Source organism: Sander lucioperca, chromosome 13, assembly GCF_008315115.2.
Source record: "Sander lucioperca isolate FBNREF2018 chromosome 13, SLUC_FBN_1.2, whole genome shotgun sequence".
Classification (NCBI taxonomy): domain Eukaryota; kingdom Metazoa; phylum Chordata; class Actinopteri; order Perciformes; family Percidae; genus Sander; species Sander lucioperca.
The window spans coordinates 13,896,875-13,910,061 of NC_050185.1; the positions used below are offsets into that span (position 1 = coordinate 13,896,875).

The 13,187-nt window shown below is 38.9% G+C and overlaps 1 protein-coding gene across 2 annotated transcripts; it reads right to left on the reverse strand.

Moving 5' to 3' along the window:
• Positions 1 to 149: 149 nt before the first annotated feature.
• On the reverse strand, positions 150 to 13,187 carry trpc6a (transient receptor potential cation channel, subfamily C, member 6a). Of its 2 annotated transcripts, none has more exons than XM_031320099.2 (14): positions 12,894 to 13,187; positions 11,364 to 11,692; positions 10,101 to 10,233; positions 9,061 to 9,361; positions 8,128 to 8,313; positions 7,028 to 7,192; positions 6,669 to 6,912; positions 6,362 to 6,589; positions 5,485 to 5,749; positions 4,548 to 4,743; positions 1,292 to 1,492; positions 1,076 to 1,132; positions 609 to 684; positions 150 to 443 (listed from the first exon to the last, which is right to left on the reverse strand). In XM_031320099.2, the coding sequence occupies exons 1-14, from the start codon at positions 13,031 to 13,033 to the stop codon at positions 277 to 279; spliced, it is 2,688 nt and encodes an 895-aa protein (XP_031175959.1). In that variant the 5' UTR covers positions 13,034 to 13,187; the 3' UTR covers positions 150 to 276. The 2 variants fall into 2 exon arrangements, with proteins under 2 accessions (XP_031175959.1, XP_031175958.1); XM_031320098.2 differs by having other exon boundaries at positions 11,364 to 11,695.

The following is a 13,187-nucleotide window of genomic DNA, read 5'->3' on the forward strand; positions in this document are numbered from 1 at the left end:
CATGTGTGTAAATGTTGTTTTCTTCTATAGTGATGGTTGTATTTTTGGTAGGTGAGGGAGAACAAAATGGTCATGTTGTCTTCTCTTTAAAATATCTGCTCCCTACAACTGTACTTTGTTTCCATATAAACATAAAAACGACACAATCATGCAATCAGCAAGCTACATTTTAATTTTATATTCACATACATACAGTCCTATGTTTTGTCACTATCATAGCGTATCTACCTTCAATGATACAGAAGAGGCACTTTAAACTCTTTGAGCTGTGCAGTTTTATATATAAGTCGGGGCGACTGGTAGTGCTACTGAAGCTGCTGAAGGTGTGCTGATCTCTCCCATCCTCCTCAGCAGTCCGTCCAGTGTCTCCAAGTTCTGTGATTTCTCCTCCAGCAGCTCATATCGCAGACTGGAGATGTCCTGCTTAATCTCTTTTAGCTCACCTGAAGAAAAACACACACGCAAAGGCATAAATGTAAAGTTTTAATTTCAAAATGGAAAATAAAAAATTCAGAGAAAAAATACTATGTGACAAGAGTAGCTTTATTTCCAAATTGAATATAACAATTTAAACAAGTTCAGTTTCAGCCTCATTGTGTTGATTTTACCTTCAGTGATCTCGTCACTCTCTTTGTCTGCTTGGGCTTTGATGATGTAGCGCTTTATCAGACGCTTCATGATCATCTGCAACCAGAGATGGAAAAAGTGCTCAAAATCTATGAACGGGTAAAATTAACAATACTATAACTGGACAAAGCTAGATGTAAAATAGTCCCACATTCAAATATTTCATATTTAATACATATATTTTATTTATATAAAAGGTTTAAGATCCAGAAGTACTAATTCTTTCATAAAATTATTGTATTACTGTATTAACATGAGGAGTATTTTTGGAAATGCAACAGTGTAGTTTACTGCTGGGTAGTTATAGTACAGCAATGTATCGTACTTTATGAGCTTTTTCTTTCTTTTGTATATAAAATGTACTTCTGCAGAGAAACTAGAAACTACTTGCATAAATGTGGAGTAAAAATTATGTTTTTGTCTGAAATTGAAACACAAAAGTGCATACCTGATATCTGGATGACCTGATGGAAGCACCAAATCCTGAATTTTTGCCTACTCCAAGCTGGAAAATTACACTAAAATTAACTTTATTGAACAGAATTGTGATTTTCTTTTTTTTTTTTTAAGAAACTTGTCTACAGGGTGGAGCCTGTGGTGCAGCAGTAAAACCACTGGGAGGTGCTCAGGCTCTGCCTTTACACATGTTCATATTGTGTGGTACCTGATTGAGCTGTGTCTCAGTCTTCTCCTCATTGTGTCTTGCCACATACTGCAGGAGTAGGGACTTGATGGCTGTAACCAGTCCCAGCATAGATTTTGGACTGGGGACCAGGTTAAAGGGCACAGGGAGCGTCCTTCCCTCCTCAAAGTAGGAGAACCAAAGTTTAGCCCGAGCAAACTTCCACTCAACATCAGCATCATCCTAAAGAAAAGGGGGAAGCAAAATGAAAAAAGGAAGCAAACAAACAGGTTGAAAAGAGTAAAACACACGACTATAGCTACTTGAGTTTGAAGGGAATAGCTTGACATTGTGGGAAATGCTTGGGCGAAACTTTGGTTCTACTTTGAGGAGGAGAACAACTAATGTGATTTAGTAATGAATATGTTTTTTTAACAAAACATGAAAGAATAAGTAGTGACCACTAAAAAGTTTAATTACAAATAAATCTGTGTTTACAGTGTACATATTTGGCACATATTCTTATGGGTATACCACAATACTCTTTTAGGCTTGTTCAGTAGGTCTGCATTAAGATTTAAGATTTCAGATGTAGGTTAAGGTATGTACTCTAATTATGAATCACATGTAAACATGGACCCATTCTATATACAAAATCTCACCAAAAACATTTTTTTATCTATAAAAAAAACAACCTTATACATTTAAATTGGCTATTTATTTTAATTGGCAAAGGCAGTTAATGCTTTTTAAAATGTTTTGGTTGCAAATCAAATTTTTCTTTTTTCTTTCTTTTTATAGCAGAGTATTGTGGTATAGCCATAAGAATATGTGCCAAATATGTACACTGTAAACCCAGATTTATTTGTAATTAAACTTTTTAGTGGTCACTACTTATTCTTTCATGTTTTGTTAAAAAACATATTCATTACTAAATCACATTAGTTGTTTGTAATAATCAGCTTAAGTATGCAGTGCACAGATCATATTAAGCAGAGATAACTAAGGATGTTAAGTTTCTGTATGGGGGGTGGGGGGGGGGGCGCGGGGTCATTTGAACTGTTCTGCGCTAAAACGATGCAAAAGCAGGGAAAAAAAATCTGTTTCTAACGGTTTCTGTCCTAGTTAAAGTGTGTTTTAATAATGTTCTTTTAATGTTTTGGGTGTGCATTTATGTTATCTTGTATGGTTGATTTAGTGTACATGTAAATCTACATTTATTGTTGCACCATGACCGAGACCCGGGTGGGGACTGATGAGGTCTGGGCAGTGCAAAGTCATTTACCCTTACATTTGCAGATTGGAGGTCAGTACCCCTGTCTCTTGAATGAAACTATTAACTCAGTTAAACACATTGGGAAAATACAATCTTAATGTATTTTGTCTTTATTTCAGATTTTTTGGAACGAATGTCTTGAAGACATTGTTCATAGTATCATACTAACATGAAGAAAAATTAACAACATTAAAAGGGAAATATTATTACAAGTAGTTTAATGTTTTATATTTGTCATGTTTCTTTGTATGTCCAAAGCTACAGTGCGTAGTTTCTGTCTCCCCCATGAGGAATTCTTCAATAGTATTTCTTCAAAACTGTCAGCGCATCCACATGATACAAGCCTTCCGTGATCGCGCACCCCCCCCCCCACCCCTCCTCCACGCAGTTGCTAGTAGCCAAGGAGGATTAAAAAAACATGATGGACTCTTCAGAAGAGGTAATTATCTTCACTCGATTTTCTGCGCACGAAAGTCGCAGGATGACACTAGTTTCTAAACATAGCCGAACTGAGAAATACAGAGTTTTGTGGAGCCAATAGTCTTAATTAGCTTTGTATCAACTCATTTGTCAATGGCTTGAATGTAACGGACATTCATTATTATAAAAACGTTACGTACTAAAGCTTTAACATTATTTTGATTTCAGAAAAAAATAATTTATGTTTACTAATGCTTTTTAGTAATGACTACTAATGTAAACTTGATTTGTCTAGTGCATCAACTTAATACCGTTCAGTGTTAATACAGCTTGACCTGTTAAAGGTGCAATATGTAATACTTACTGCTAGTGTTTAAAATAGTTACTGCAGTACAAATTCGAAATGCTGGAGAGAGTCGTCTCCACCGCCCCCTCCTCCCTAGACTCAAAGTTCACGTTGGTTGCCAGGCTGACCGCAGCATCCACAACAATGTTGCTAGACGCTTGTCTCATATAGCCAGACATTACTTCACAGCACAGCGGAGTAGCTAACACACTTTTTCGCTAAAAACCCAACAACGTCGCCATCCTCTCCGCTAAAAATAACACTACCTTGCCGTCCTCTCCACCTGACTGAACACACTTTATTGGCTTAGAATTACAGAAACAATCGCTAAACACACTGTAAACTCATGGCCCTCCCAGCCCCCCTCTTTTGGCTTAAAATAATAACGTTGTCGGCTACAGCCGCTGAACAAGCTAAACATTGTAAACAGCCATGGCCCACTTGCCTGGTCCTCTGGTAACGTTAGCAGTTAGCAGGGTTAGCATGGCGGCGTTAGCCAGGACCAGTCGGGATCACTTTACTGGCTGTGTCTCAATTGTTTTTGCGAGTGGTGGAATTATGGTACTCTATATAATTCAATGTGAGTACACAAATGTTGAAATGACATAAAATGCCTGTCCCTTGTAGCCGTGATAAATTAGCCTGAAGCTAATGCGTTCAGGAGGAAATTAGCCAACTCTGCGTCCTTTTGGGCTCTAAGCTGTCTCCATCTTTCAAATACATCTCCGAATATTTACCCGGGGTTTGTTAGCTACGTTAAGCTAGCTTCTGTTAGCTAGTTTTTTAGGTCGGGTAGAATCTATCTCTGTTGATCCTGTTCGTTTGTTTGCTGCTTTCATGGCTGTACTAACCTTACAGCTGTAGCGCGCTGGGTTTATGTTTTTACAGGTGTATCTGGCAACCCGGCCTGGCTGACAAACTGGGCAGTTGATACCAAAACACAAACAGAAATTCCGTCACGGAACGAAAATTTCAAAAGAAGAAAATACTGGCATTAGCATTGTTGTCAGAAAAGATAGTATTTCAACTTTCCTTAATATATGATGACGCATTGGGGTCATTTTTGGATTTATTACAGTAAATATATTACATATTGGACCTTTAAGTTGCACCTTGTGTAAAAACTTAAACGGTTTAAGGCAATGGATTTCTATGCAAATTTCTAGTAAAGTAAACTAATTTGGGATAACAGTGCACTGTCAATATTTGTGAGCTTGTATCTGAAGCACATGATGATTTAGTTTTTGATGACGAACCTCAATCTCCTGGAAGGAACTATTAATCATGGCGATGAGCATGTTGAGCAGCACTATCACCATGGTAACGTTGTAAACCCCGTACAGCACGTAACCAATGTTCTCAATGAATTTGTGTCCGTTATTGATCACGACAGACTTGACCTCAGACAGTCCAAATATAGCCCAGAACAACGTCTTGAAGCTCTCCTCCAGGCTAGTTGCATGCACAGAGAAGGAAATAGAGGGAGATGAGAGAAAAGTTATTTTTGAATTCCAACAAACCATTAATCATCTGAATGAAGATGTTAAAAATGCTCTGTGTGAAAAGCAACAGAAAAATAGAAGGTTCTAGGTCATTTTTCTACTGTGTACAAGAATAAAAGCATATCATATTTATTTCCCTTTTTTATAACTGTGTGAAAATGCAGTGGCAAGCATTTGTAAAGAAGTGATTCCCAACCAGTCGGTACGATCCCAAGATAAATCTGAAGGGTCACAATCTAATTAAAGGGAAAAGAAAGATAAAAATCTGACAATCTCTATTTTATTTGATTTATTCCTGAATTTTCTGTAGTTTTGCTTTTATTTTGAAATACAAGACATATTTCTTCATCTTCCAGCTTCTAAAAATGCTATGAATAAAATAATCTGAAAAGGAAAATAATTTTTTGGTTGTACTGCTGATATCTTGTGTCCACACTAAAGCCATAACCTGCGATAAGGAGTCCCATATTAAAGGGTGACAAGCCAGAAAATGTTGGGCACTCTTTTGAAGTATCGTTGTCAGTGGATTTAATTAAAGATAGGCTATTATAAGTGATTATTAGAATGTGAATTATGCTTTTATAACATCCATGTTTTAAAAAAAGCCAACCTTAATCAAGATTGTTCAAATAATAGAAAGGAAGATAGGAAATTCTAAAAGCATGTTCAAACAAATGTGGGTGTCTCTCACGTGGTGAATGCGTCATTCTGCTTCGCCCCCAGGTAATAAGAGTACAGGTTGAACATGCCGATCATGAACGCCAGAAAGACCAAGATAAAGATGACCATGAACTTGAAGATGTCCTTGACAGTCCTCCCTAGAGAGATCTGCAGTGGACCGAAGCTCTCATTGGCTGGGAGGATGTACGCGATCCGAGAGAAGCTCAGCACCACTGCCACCGCATAGAGGCCCTCCGATACCAGCTGGGGATCTGACGGCAACCAGTAGATTCGTGCTGCAAAAATAGAGTGTGAATCAGTCAGTAAACTTTGTACATTACTACAAGTTTATTAAATTGGGTACATTAAGACACCACAGTAGCCATTTCATAAAGAATGTATGCAACAAAGCCACTGGAACACAACTTATTATGAATATAGGAATGAAAAAGTCTTTTAGGGGACATCTCTCAAATCTTTGCTTTTATTGTGAAATGTTGGATAATTATACCTCTTCTAACCTCCAACCATGATTAAATACACATGTGCAATCTGTGACTGAGAGATTACAAGTCTACACAAGACTATGTGTATTTTAAGGAGTCACATGCCAAAAATGTTGGTAACCACTGAACTAAGCAACTATATGCCTTCAAACAAGCTATTTTTGTAAATGTGATTAGTCTAAAATGGGGGTCTGTCAATGGGTTAATGGGTCTGTTTTATCCTGTAATAAAAACAGGGAAATTCAGGCAGACTACTGGTGTCCAAAACCAACAGGCGTCATCTCAGCAGAATATATGCTCTTATATGTACCACCTCATGCTAATTTACTGTAACTGTTTATACATTATGGTATTTAAAGTGTGGCTATGTGTTAGTCTGTGCAGGTGTTTGAGCTTGCTCACCCAGTGTGAAGTAGTGTATCTCAGGAGGAAGTGTGACATTAATCAGTGTCGTGTAGTGTGCGTGTACATAGGTCTGGGCTAAGTCAGCATGTCTTAGAGTGGAGAAGCGGCAGCTGAAGGAGGCAAGGAAGATCGCCAGCATCCCAAAGTCCAGGAAGTTCCACGGTTCCACCAGGTACTCCCCAGGCCCTAGACTCCAGATCTCCTTCACCTCAGCCCAGATCATACCTGCAGCGGCACAGGTCGCATAATTTAATACACAGGCACATGGCACAATTTTCCTCCATCGTGATCATCTAATGCTCACCTATGACCCATGAAATGATGAAGATCTCCATCCATGTGAAGGGTGTCGTGGTCATGCGGTAGAGCAGCAGCGGATCAGAGTTTAGGTTGACGCCTTCTGGGAGATGATGGTGGGTCATGTTTGGCAAAAGGATGGTGCCTGCGAAACGGTCGGCAGCATTCAGGATCAAAAGACCCAGAAAAATTGTGAAGGACGAGGCATGAGCGACAAACTTCATGAAGGGGCTACGCATCACTTTCCCCATCTGAGCGAGAGAGATAAAACAACAGGAGGATAAAAGAAAATGCCCTGCAGGGAATTAAATATCTAGTATTTGAGAAGTCATGTGAGTGACATTTGTGAGCATAAAGGTTACATACTCTGCTGCACGGAGCAATCCAGTAGGCCACAGCCAGTCCAGGCAGTCCTATAGCCACCGCCAGCACCACCAGCAGTTTGACAGCAGTGGTTTGTTGTCTCAGGCCAGGCATATTCTCATACCAGATACTCAGCAGCTGCTGCTGGCAGTTCGGATGAGCCACAAACTAAAGGGAAAATACATTACAGGAATATAAAGGGTGGTGAGAGGATGCGAGAACAGGACAGCGGTTTCAAACCACTCTCTCAAGTCTCAATCTCCACTCTCTCTATGCCAGATCGTCTGCCTTTTTGAACTGAGTAAACTTTTTTCCTACCTGCCTGTCTGTGACATGTGCTTTTGCGTATGAAGGACCAAAGCGGCCATTATACTAAATAAATGACTCAATAACTGATTTAAGGAAATAATAATAAAAAATGTAGAAATGAAAGTTTCTCAATTATCAAATCAATGTGCAGGTTGATTTGAAAATTATTAATATTAAATACAGTATATATTATTAACATATTTGGTTCAAGTGTGTCTGTTTTCTTAGCCATAGAAATCACTTTCATTTGTCGATTGGTTTGTTTTTTTATAAAGTTTGTTAACATCATTGATATAGCTTGATATAGCTGAGAGCTGAACCCCTTTTGAAAACTTTTTATACATTCAAAGATGTTGCAACACCAAGACTGCTTAGCTGCCACCCTGTTCCATTTTTAAATTCAAGAATATGACAAATACACATCATCCCTGTGACTACATTACTGTAATGCACTCTTATAGCTTGTCTTCTGAGATTGCTTTTTAACAGAGTGAAATCGCTGCTTTTCTGACAGCAGACTCACATCTTAAATCTCAGGGTCTGCATGAATTCATCAGAAATGTAGAGTTTTTATTCGTTGCCACAGCTGCATTACTACATAACGTTGACGAAGAAGAAAAAAGTGATAAAATGTTCACTGTGATTTTTAAAGTTTTAATTACAAGACGTAAAATAAATAGCTAGTCAGAAGGTTGGAAAACAATATAAACATGATGGTTAATATTCCTTATATGACAGAAAAACATTGGCTTTTTCTTGCCTCTATGTCATCGCCGGTTTGTGAGCAAACTGACCTTTTTGAGTTCATATTTGATGGCTAATTTGAGCCGTGTGAGGGAGGGGCGACCTGGTAGATCATAGCTGTCTTCAGAGTCAGTTTCTCCGCTCAGTATGGCATCCACCTCCTCCGTGCTGCGACACAGATCCAGAAGGCCCACCACATAGTTCTTACACTGGCTCGACAGACAGCAGTAGTCGTTCTATGAACACAATGAGGAAAACTATTTTATTTGCACTTTAACCTTAATTAAACACATTACATACACAAAAATCCATAGATGCCATTATTTTGTGGGGAATTGTTTCTAGGTTTTAGGGGAAATGTGGTCATCACTTTAAGAAGCAATAGCACCAATACTGGTGTAAGATAGAGGCTGCCAGTCATTTTGGCTATAGTCACATTCACTCATGTAACTATACCAAGATTTCAAATTTAAATTGGCAGTGATATGGCCCTGATAACAGCTCTGGAAAAGTTTGCAGACCTCAAAACTTAATTAAAGTTATCATAGTGAGACATAATATTATTATTATATTATACCAAGGCTACATGAATTATTGGTGTGAGCAGTGCATTTGGATTGTGACATGTATTTCTTGTACAGTACCTGTAGTATACTATCTTAATGTAAGGCCAGTATTAATTATAGTTGTTGTATGTGTGTGTCAGACCAACAATGTCAACAGTGACTGCAAGATCAAGACCCCCATCTGTTTCTGCTTCCTCTCTCTCTCAGGGCTCATAAAATGTTCTTGTGTTTATTGGCAGCTTTTACCGCCAGCTGGTTGGCAGAGACATCATGGTAAATATAGTTTTTGTGTAGCCTACTTGACGATGAGCTGGTTTTCAGGGCACGTTTACAGTAGCACTGACAGGATCATTTGCACAGTGATTACAGAAACTGAGTGTGGTGATGATTCTGCAGGATCTTTAATAACATTTGTACCTTAAATTCTTTCTCAATATTAGCCAGCATGGCCAGCTCATTGCTGAGCTCCAGGGCAGCTAGCACTGGGTCCTCATTGGACAGGGAGAGGTAAGCAGGACTAGCGAGTCCTCTGTAGGCATTGATCCTTGATCGCGAGTGGCTGAAGGAGTCAAACTGCTGCTGGTAGTTACAGGAGTCACAGCCACAGAAGTAATCATGAGGAGGATCGATGCGAGCTCCTTTACTCAGGAGGGTGTGAACTATCTCGTACTCCTGGCAGTGCGCTGCAAGGATTACGGGAGTAACATCGTGAGAGAACCTGTGGGAGCGTACACAAACACAAACATAAAGATCATATACATTTACATAGATCATGTTGCATCAGCTAAGTAGCATCAGCTGTTTTTATTCATGCTTCACCACCACTTGCTCATTCACCAGCTGTTTGGCCACCAGCTGACTAATAATGTCCAATCATATACATGCAGGTGTACCCTTATGACAATGCTGTTTGCTACCACAGCTCTCCCCACCACTTCAACCTCCTCCTTTTGGTAACTTTTTTTTATTACTAAGATTGAATGTCCGTGTATGTGTTTGTAAAAGGAAAAGTTCAAAATGTTGGAAAATACAAAAAATTACTTATTTAGTGAGGGATAGATATCACTCTCATTTCTGTGCAGTAAATACTAAACTACCATTAGCTGGCTAACTTAGTTTAGCATAAATAGTTGAGGGGGGCCTCTAAGAAGCTCAATAATTAATAGGTTAAATGCCATTTAACCAAAACCAAAGTGTAAAAACAACAATTTACCGTTTTATGGTTATGTGTCAAACTATTTATTTTTGCCAGGCAACCAGTGAAGACTTCAGGAAGTCAATGGACGTAAGTCGCTGACTCTGTTGCATGCAACAATCACAAAACAGCCCTTTAAACAGTGAGGGGCATCCGGGAGGCCCCACGTGTCAGGAATTTTAGATATTCATTGCACCAGTGCTGCTGTTACACTGCTGTCAGAGGGCACAACATTTTTAATGACCCATTGTAACTCTCTTACCTTGTCCCATCCTCATCGTAAGCGTAAAAGTCATCCAACATGTCGGCTTGAGCAGGGCTCGCTGTCAGACGATGGGCATCTCTAAACGCTGGGTGGCATAAGAGGGCCTCTGTGATACGGACATAACCTTTACCTATCACACACACACACACACACACAAACACAGAACAAAGCAGTTGTTGGTGCCTTTTTTGGTGTTAAGATATTTAACAAGATAATTTTTTTTGTTGTGATGACTTTATATAACCATAAAGTAACAACCTTAAAGCTTTACCTTCCCAAAAGTGGTGCTTTACAGTAATAAACTCACATAGTGCTGTAATGTTGCTCACCATCATCTTACAGCCAAATAAACTGGAAGTTTATGTTTCTAACAATTCAGCCTGAGTGGCTCAACAGTAAAATAGGATATATAATGTTAACTTCTGTGCTGTTTAGGAACTATGCTTTACAACTGAGAAATCAGATTTTATTTGCAGATGTCGTGCATGTATGTGTAGCTTGTTAGCTTGCTAATCTGTATCTGGTCAGCCCTGTCGTTTTGAAACACTTCTTGTAATTTAAATGTTATTGTAAAGGAGATTTAGTTTAACCGAATACTTTCTTTTAAAGAATTAAAGTGAACATGTTTGTACTCATGCAATGTGATTTTTGCTTTGCTAGTCTGGAAGCTGATTTTTAAGTCGATCTTGTTTATATTGGAATTATTCAGCCTCATACAAATTATATTAAAACTATCCCTCTCTAAACCAGGTGTGGAGAAGGTTTGGTTGGATCACAAAAAAACTTAAAATTAATGCTTAACTAAGTCCATAGGAAAATCTTTTGATGTCAGAAGCTAAAGCCATGGTATGGTCAAGTAGTTGGTTTGGCTAAATTAGCATGTTGATTATTTAGGTAGCTGGTAACAAAGTCAAAGTCCAGCATTTTGTTTAGGTAGCCTAACATAAATTGACTCTATTACAGTAAGCTACTTTGTGGCCAAACTAAGAACTATTTTCTGTGTCACAGTTCCCTCAATTTTGACTTTATTTACCTTTATTTTGATTACCACTAACTCCCATAATGCTCTGGATTGACACGGTATCTTTAGGCTTTATGAGATTTGGTGGAATCATAAATTGAATTAAAACTGTAAGGCATGATGCACAATCAGTGATAAGTTAGGTGATAGTAAGGGAGCACTGCACATCAGCTTCCTGCCATGTATAATTAACCCTTTAATGTATGTTTGGCCTTAGTATATACACAAATGCATCTTACTGATGGCTAACAGGAGGGCGTCACCCACTCTGGCCAAATCTGTCCTCCCCAGCAGCAGCTCCGTCACCTCCAGATGTTCGTTGGCTACAGCCAGCTGCAATGCATTCTGGCCCATGTAGTCCACAGCGTTGACGTTCAAGTCTGGCACATGGAGCAGCATACGCCGCACCTCTGGTATGTTGCCGTATTCAGCTGCCTCCAGGAAACGCTGCTCGACCTCTGACGGGCTGATTGAGGGAGCAGAGAACATGTAGGCTGGACCACGAAGAGCCTGGCGTCGTTTAACAGCACTGAGAGGAGCCATGAGCTGTCTCTCAGAGCTGGTGTGGCTGCCAGAGAGTCAGGAGACATAAACAAAGTACTATATATTGTCCACATGGTCACTTATATACACACACATACAATCTTTTGGAAACCACACTTGTTCGCAGTTTCATCTCAATTTCACATTCTACAACCAAATATTTTCTTTTTAGTGGCTTAAGATGCTGTCATATGTGGTGGTAAAACCAGAACAAACAGCAAGAGCATTACTGTAAAAGCATCCCAAGTGATCTGCTGCAAGCTTTTATTTGGTATAGCTTGGGAATATTTACTACTTGACAAGAAAATACCTAAATTTCAAATGTTGAATACTCTGATTTCTGACAGAAAGTCAAAGTCAAACAAGGACTTTACACTGTTGTAGTATTAAATACTGATTTCCCAGTTTAGATTTTAAACATTACTCTATAGAAACTGCAATCCTAACTTCCCTGTAACAACCTGCAACCCAACCCCTGTAACAAACCATGTTTGAGTAAAAATCTAAAAATAGATACCAATAGAGGTAAAGTGTACAAGTTTAAATGGAAATGTTGTGTGTTCAAGCCTGATTTTGCATCCATGTACAAAAGCTACAAAAACAGTTCGACTGTGCTGTAATTTTTGGGAAGACAGTGGAGGGAGATCACATCACATCTAGTACTCCTAATGACATTATGCTGATGGACCATTTACAGTATTGGCTGACAGAAATCTCCTTTTCCAGGTAACTGCAAGTAAAGTAAGTATAGCACTAGCACCAGTTTAATTAAAATAATATCTTTTTCATATAAATAATTATCTGATACTGGCTCATTTTACTGCGTTCAGATGTCTCATACGGTGACCCCTCAAACATGCTTTAAGAGTATCCTTAAAGAATTTGAAGGACTATTATTGGATACTGTGTAACATCACAAACATTAAAAATGTAATTTTGTCTTCCATCAACTTGTTTTTAGTTACCATGTATAATATAATAACTGTACACTGTCACTAACTCTGTAGGCATTTCATTGCCTAATGTAATGCCTTTTTATCAGTTTGTCAGTAGGCATTATAATCAAAGATGCTGTTTGAATAAATATTGTTTAAAAAAAAATACAAAATGTTATCCATAATTCTACTATTATTTTAACAAAACCTGCAGATAAAGGTGAACACAAAAACACACATGCCCACTACATGCACATCTGGCTTAGTAGGGGATGTAAGTAAAAGACTCACCTGAGGCATCGTCCAGAGCAACAGTTTTCCTCTCCAAAGTCATCGTACATCAGAAGGTTATCACGGCTCCGAGCCCTGGGGCTGTCGGTATAACCTGCAGGTTGGCTGTTGTGATGAACTACTGGCGGTCTGTTGTTCATTCTGGAGGTGGCTACAGTAACAATAGAGGGTCCTGGTTCATAAGACGCAGTAATCAAGTGTCTGTGGTATGTCTCTCTTTCTTTCTGTCTCCCTCCCCCCTCTGTTTCTCTGTGTCCTTGAGAAAGAATGCATCCTTCTGGGTCCCACTACACT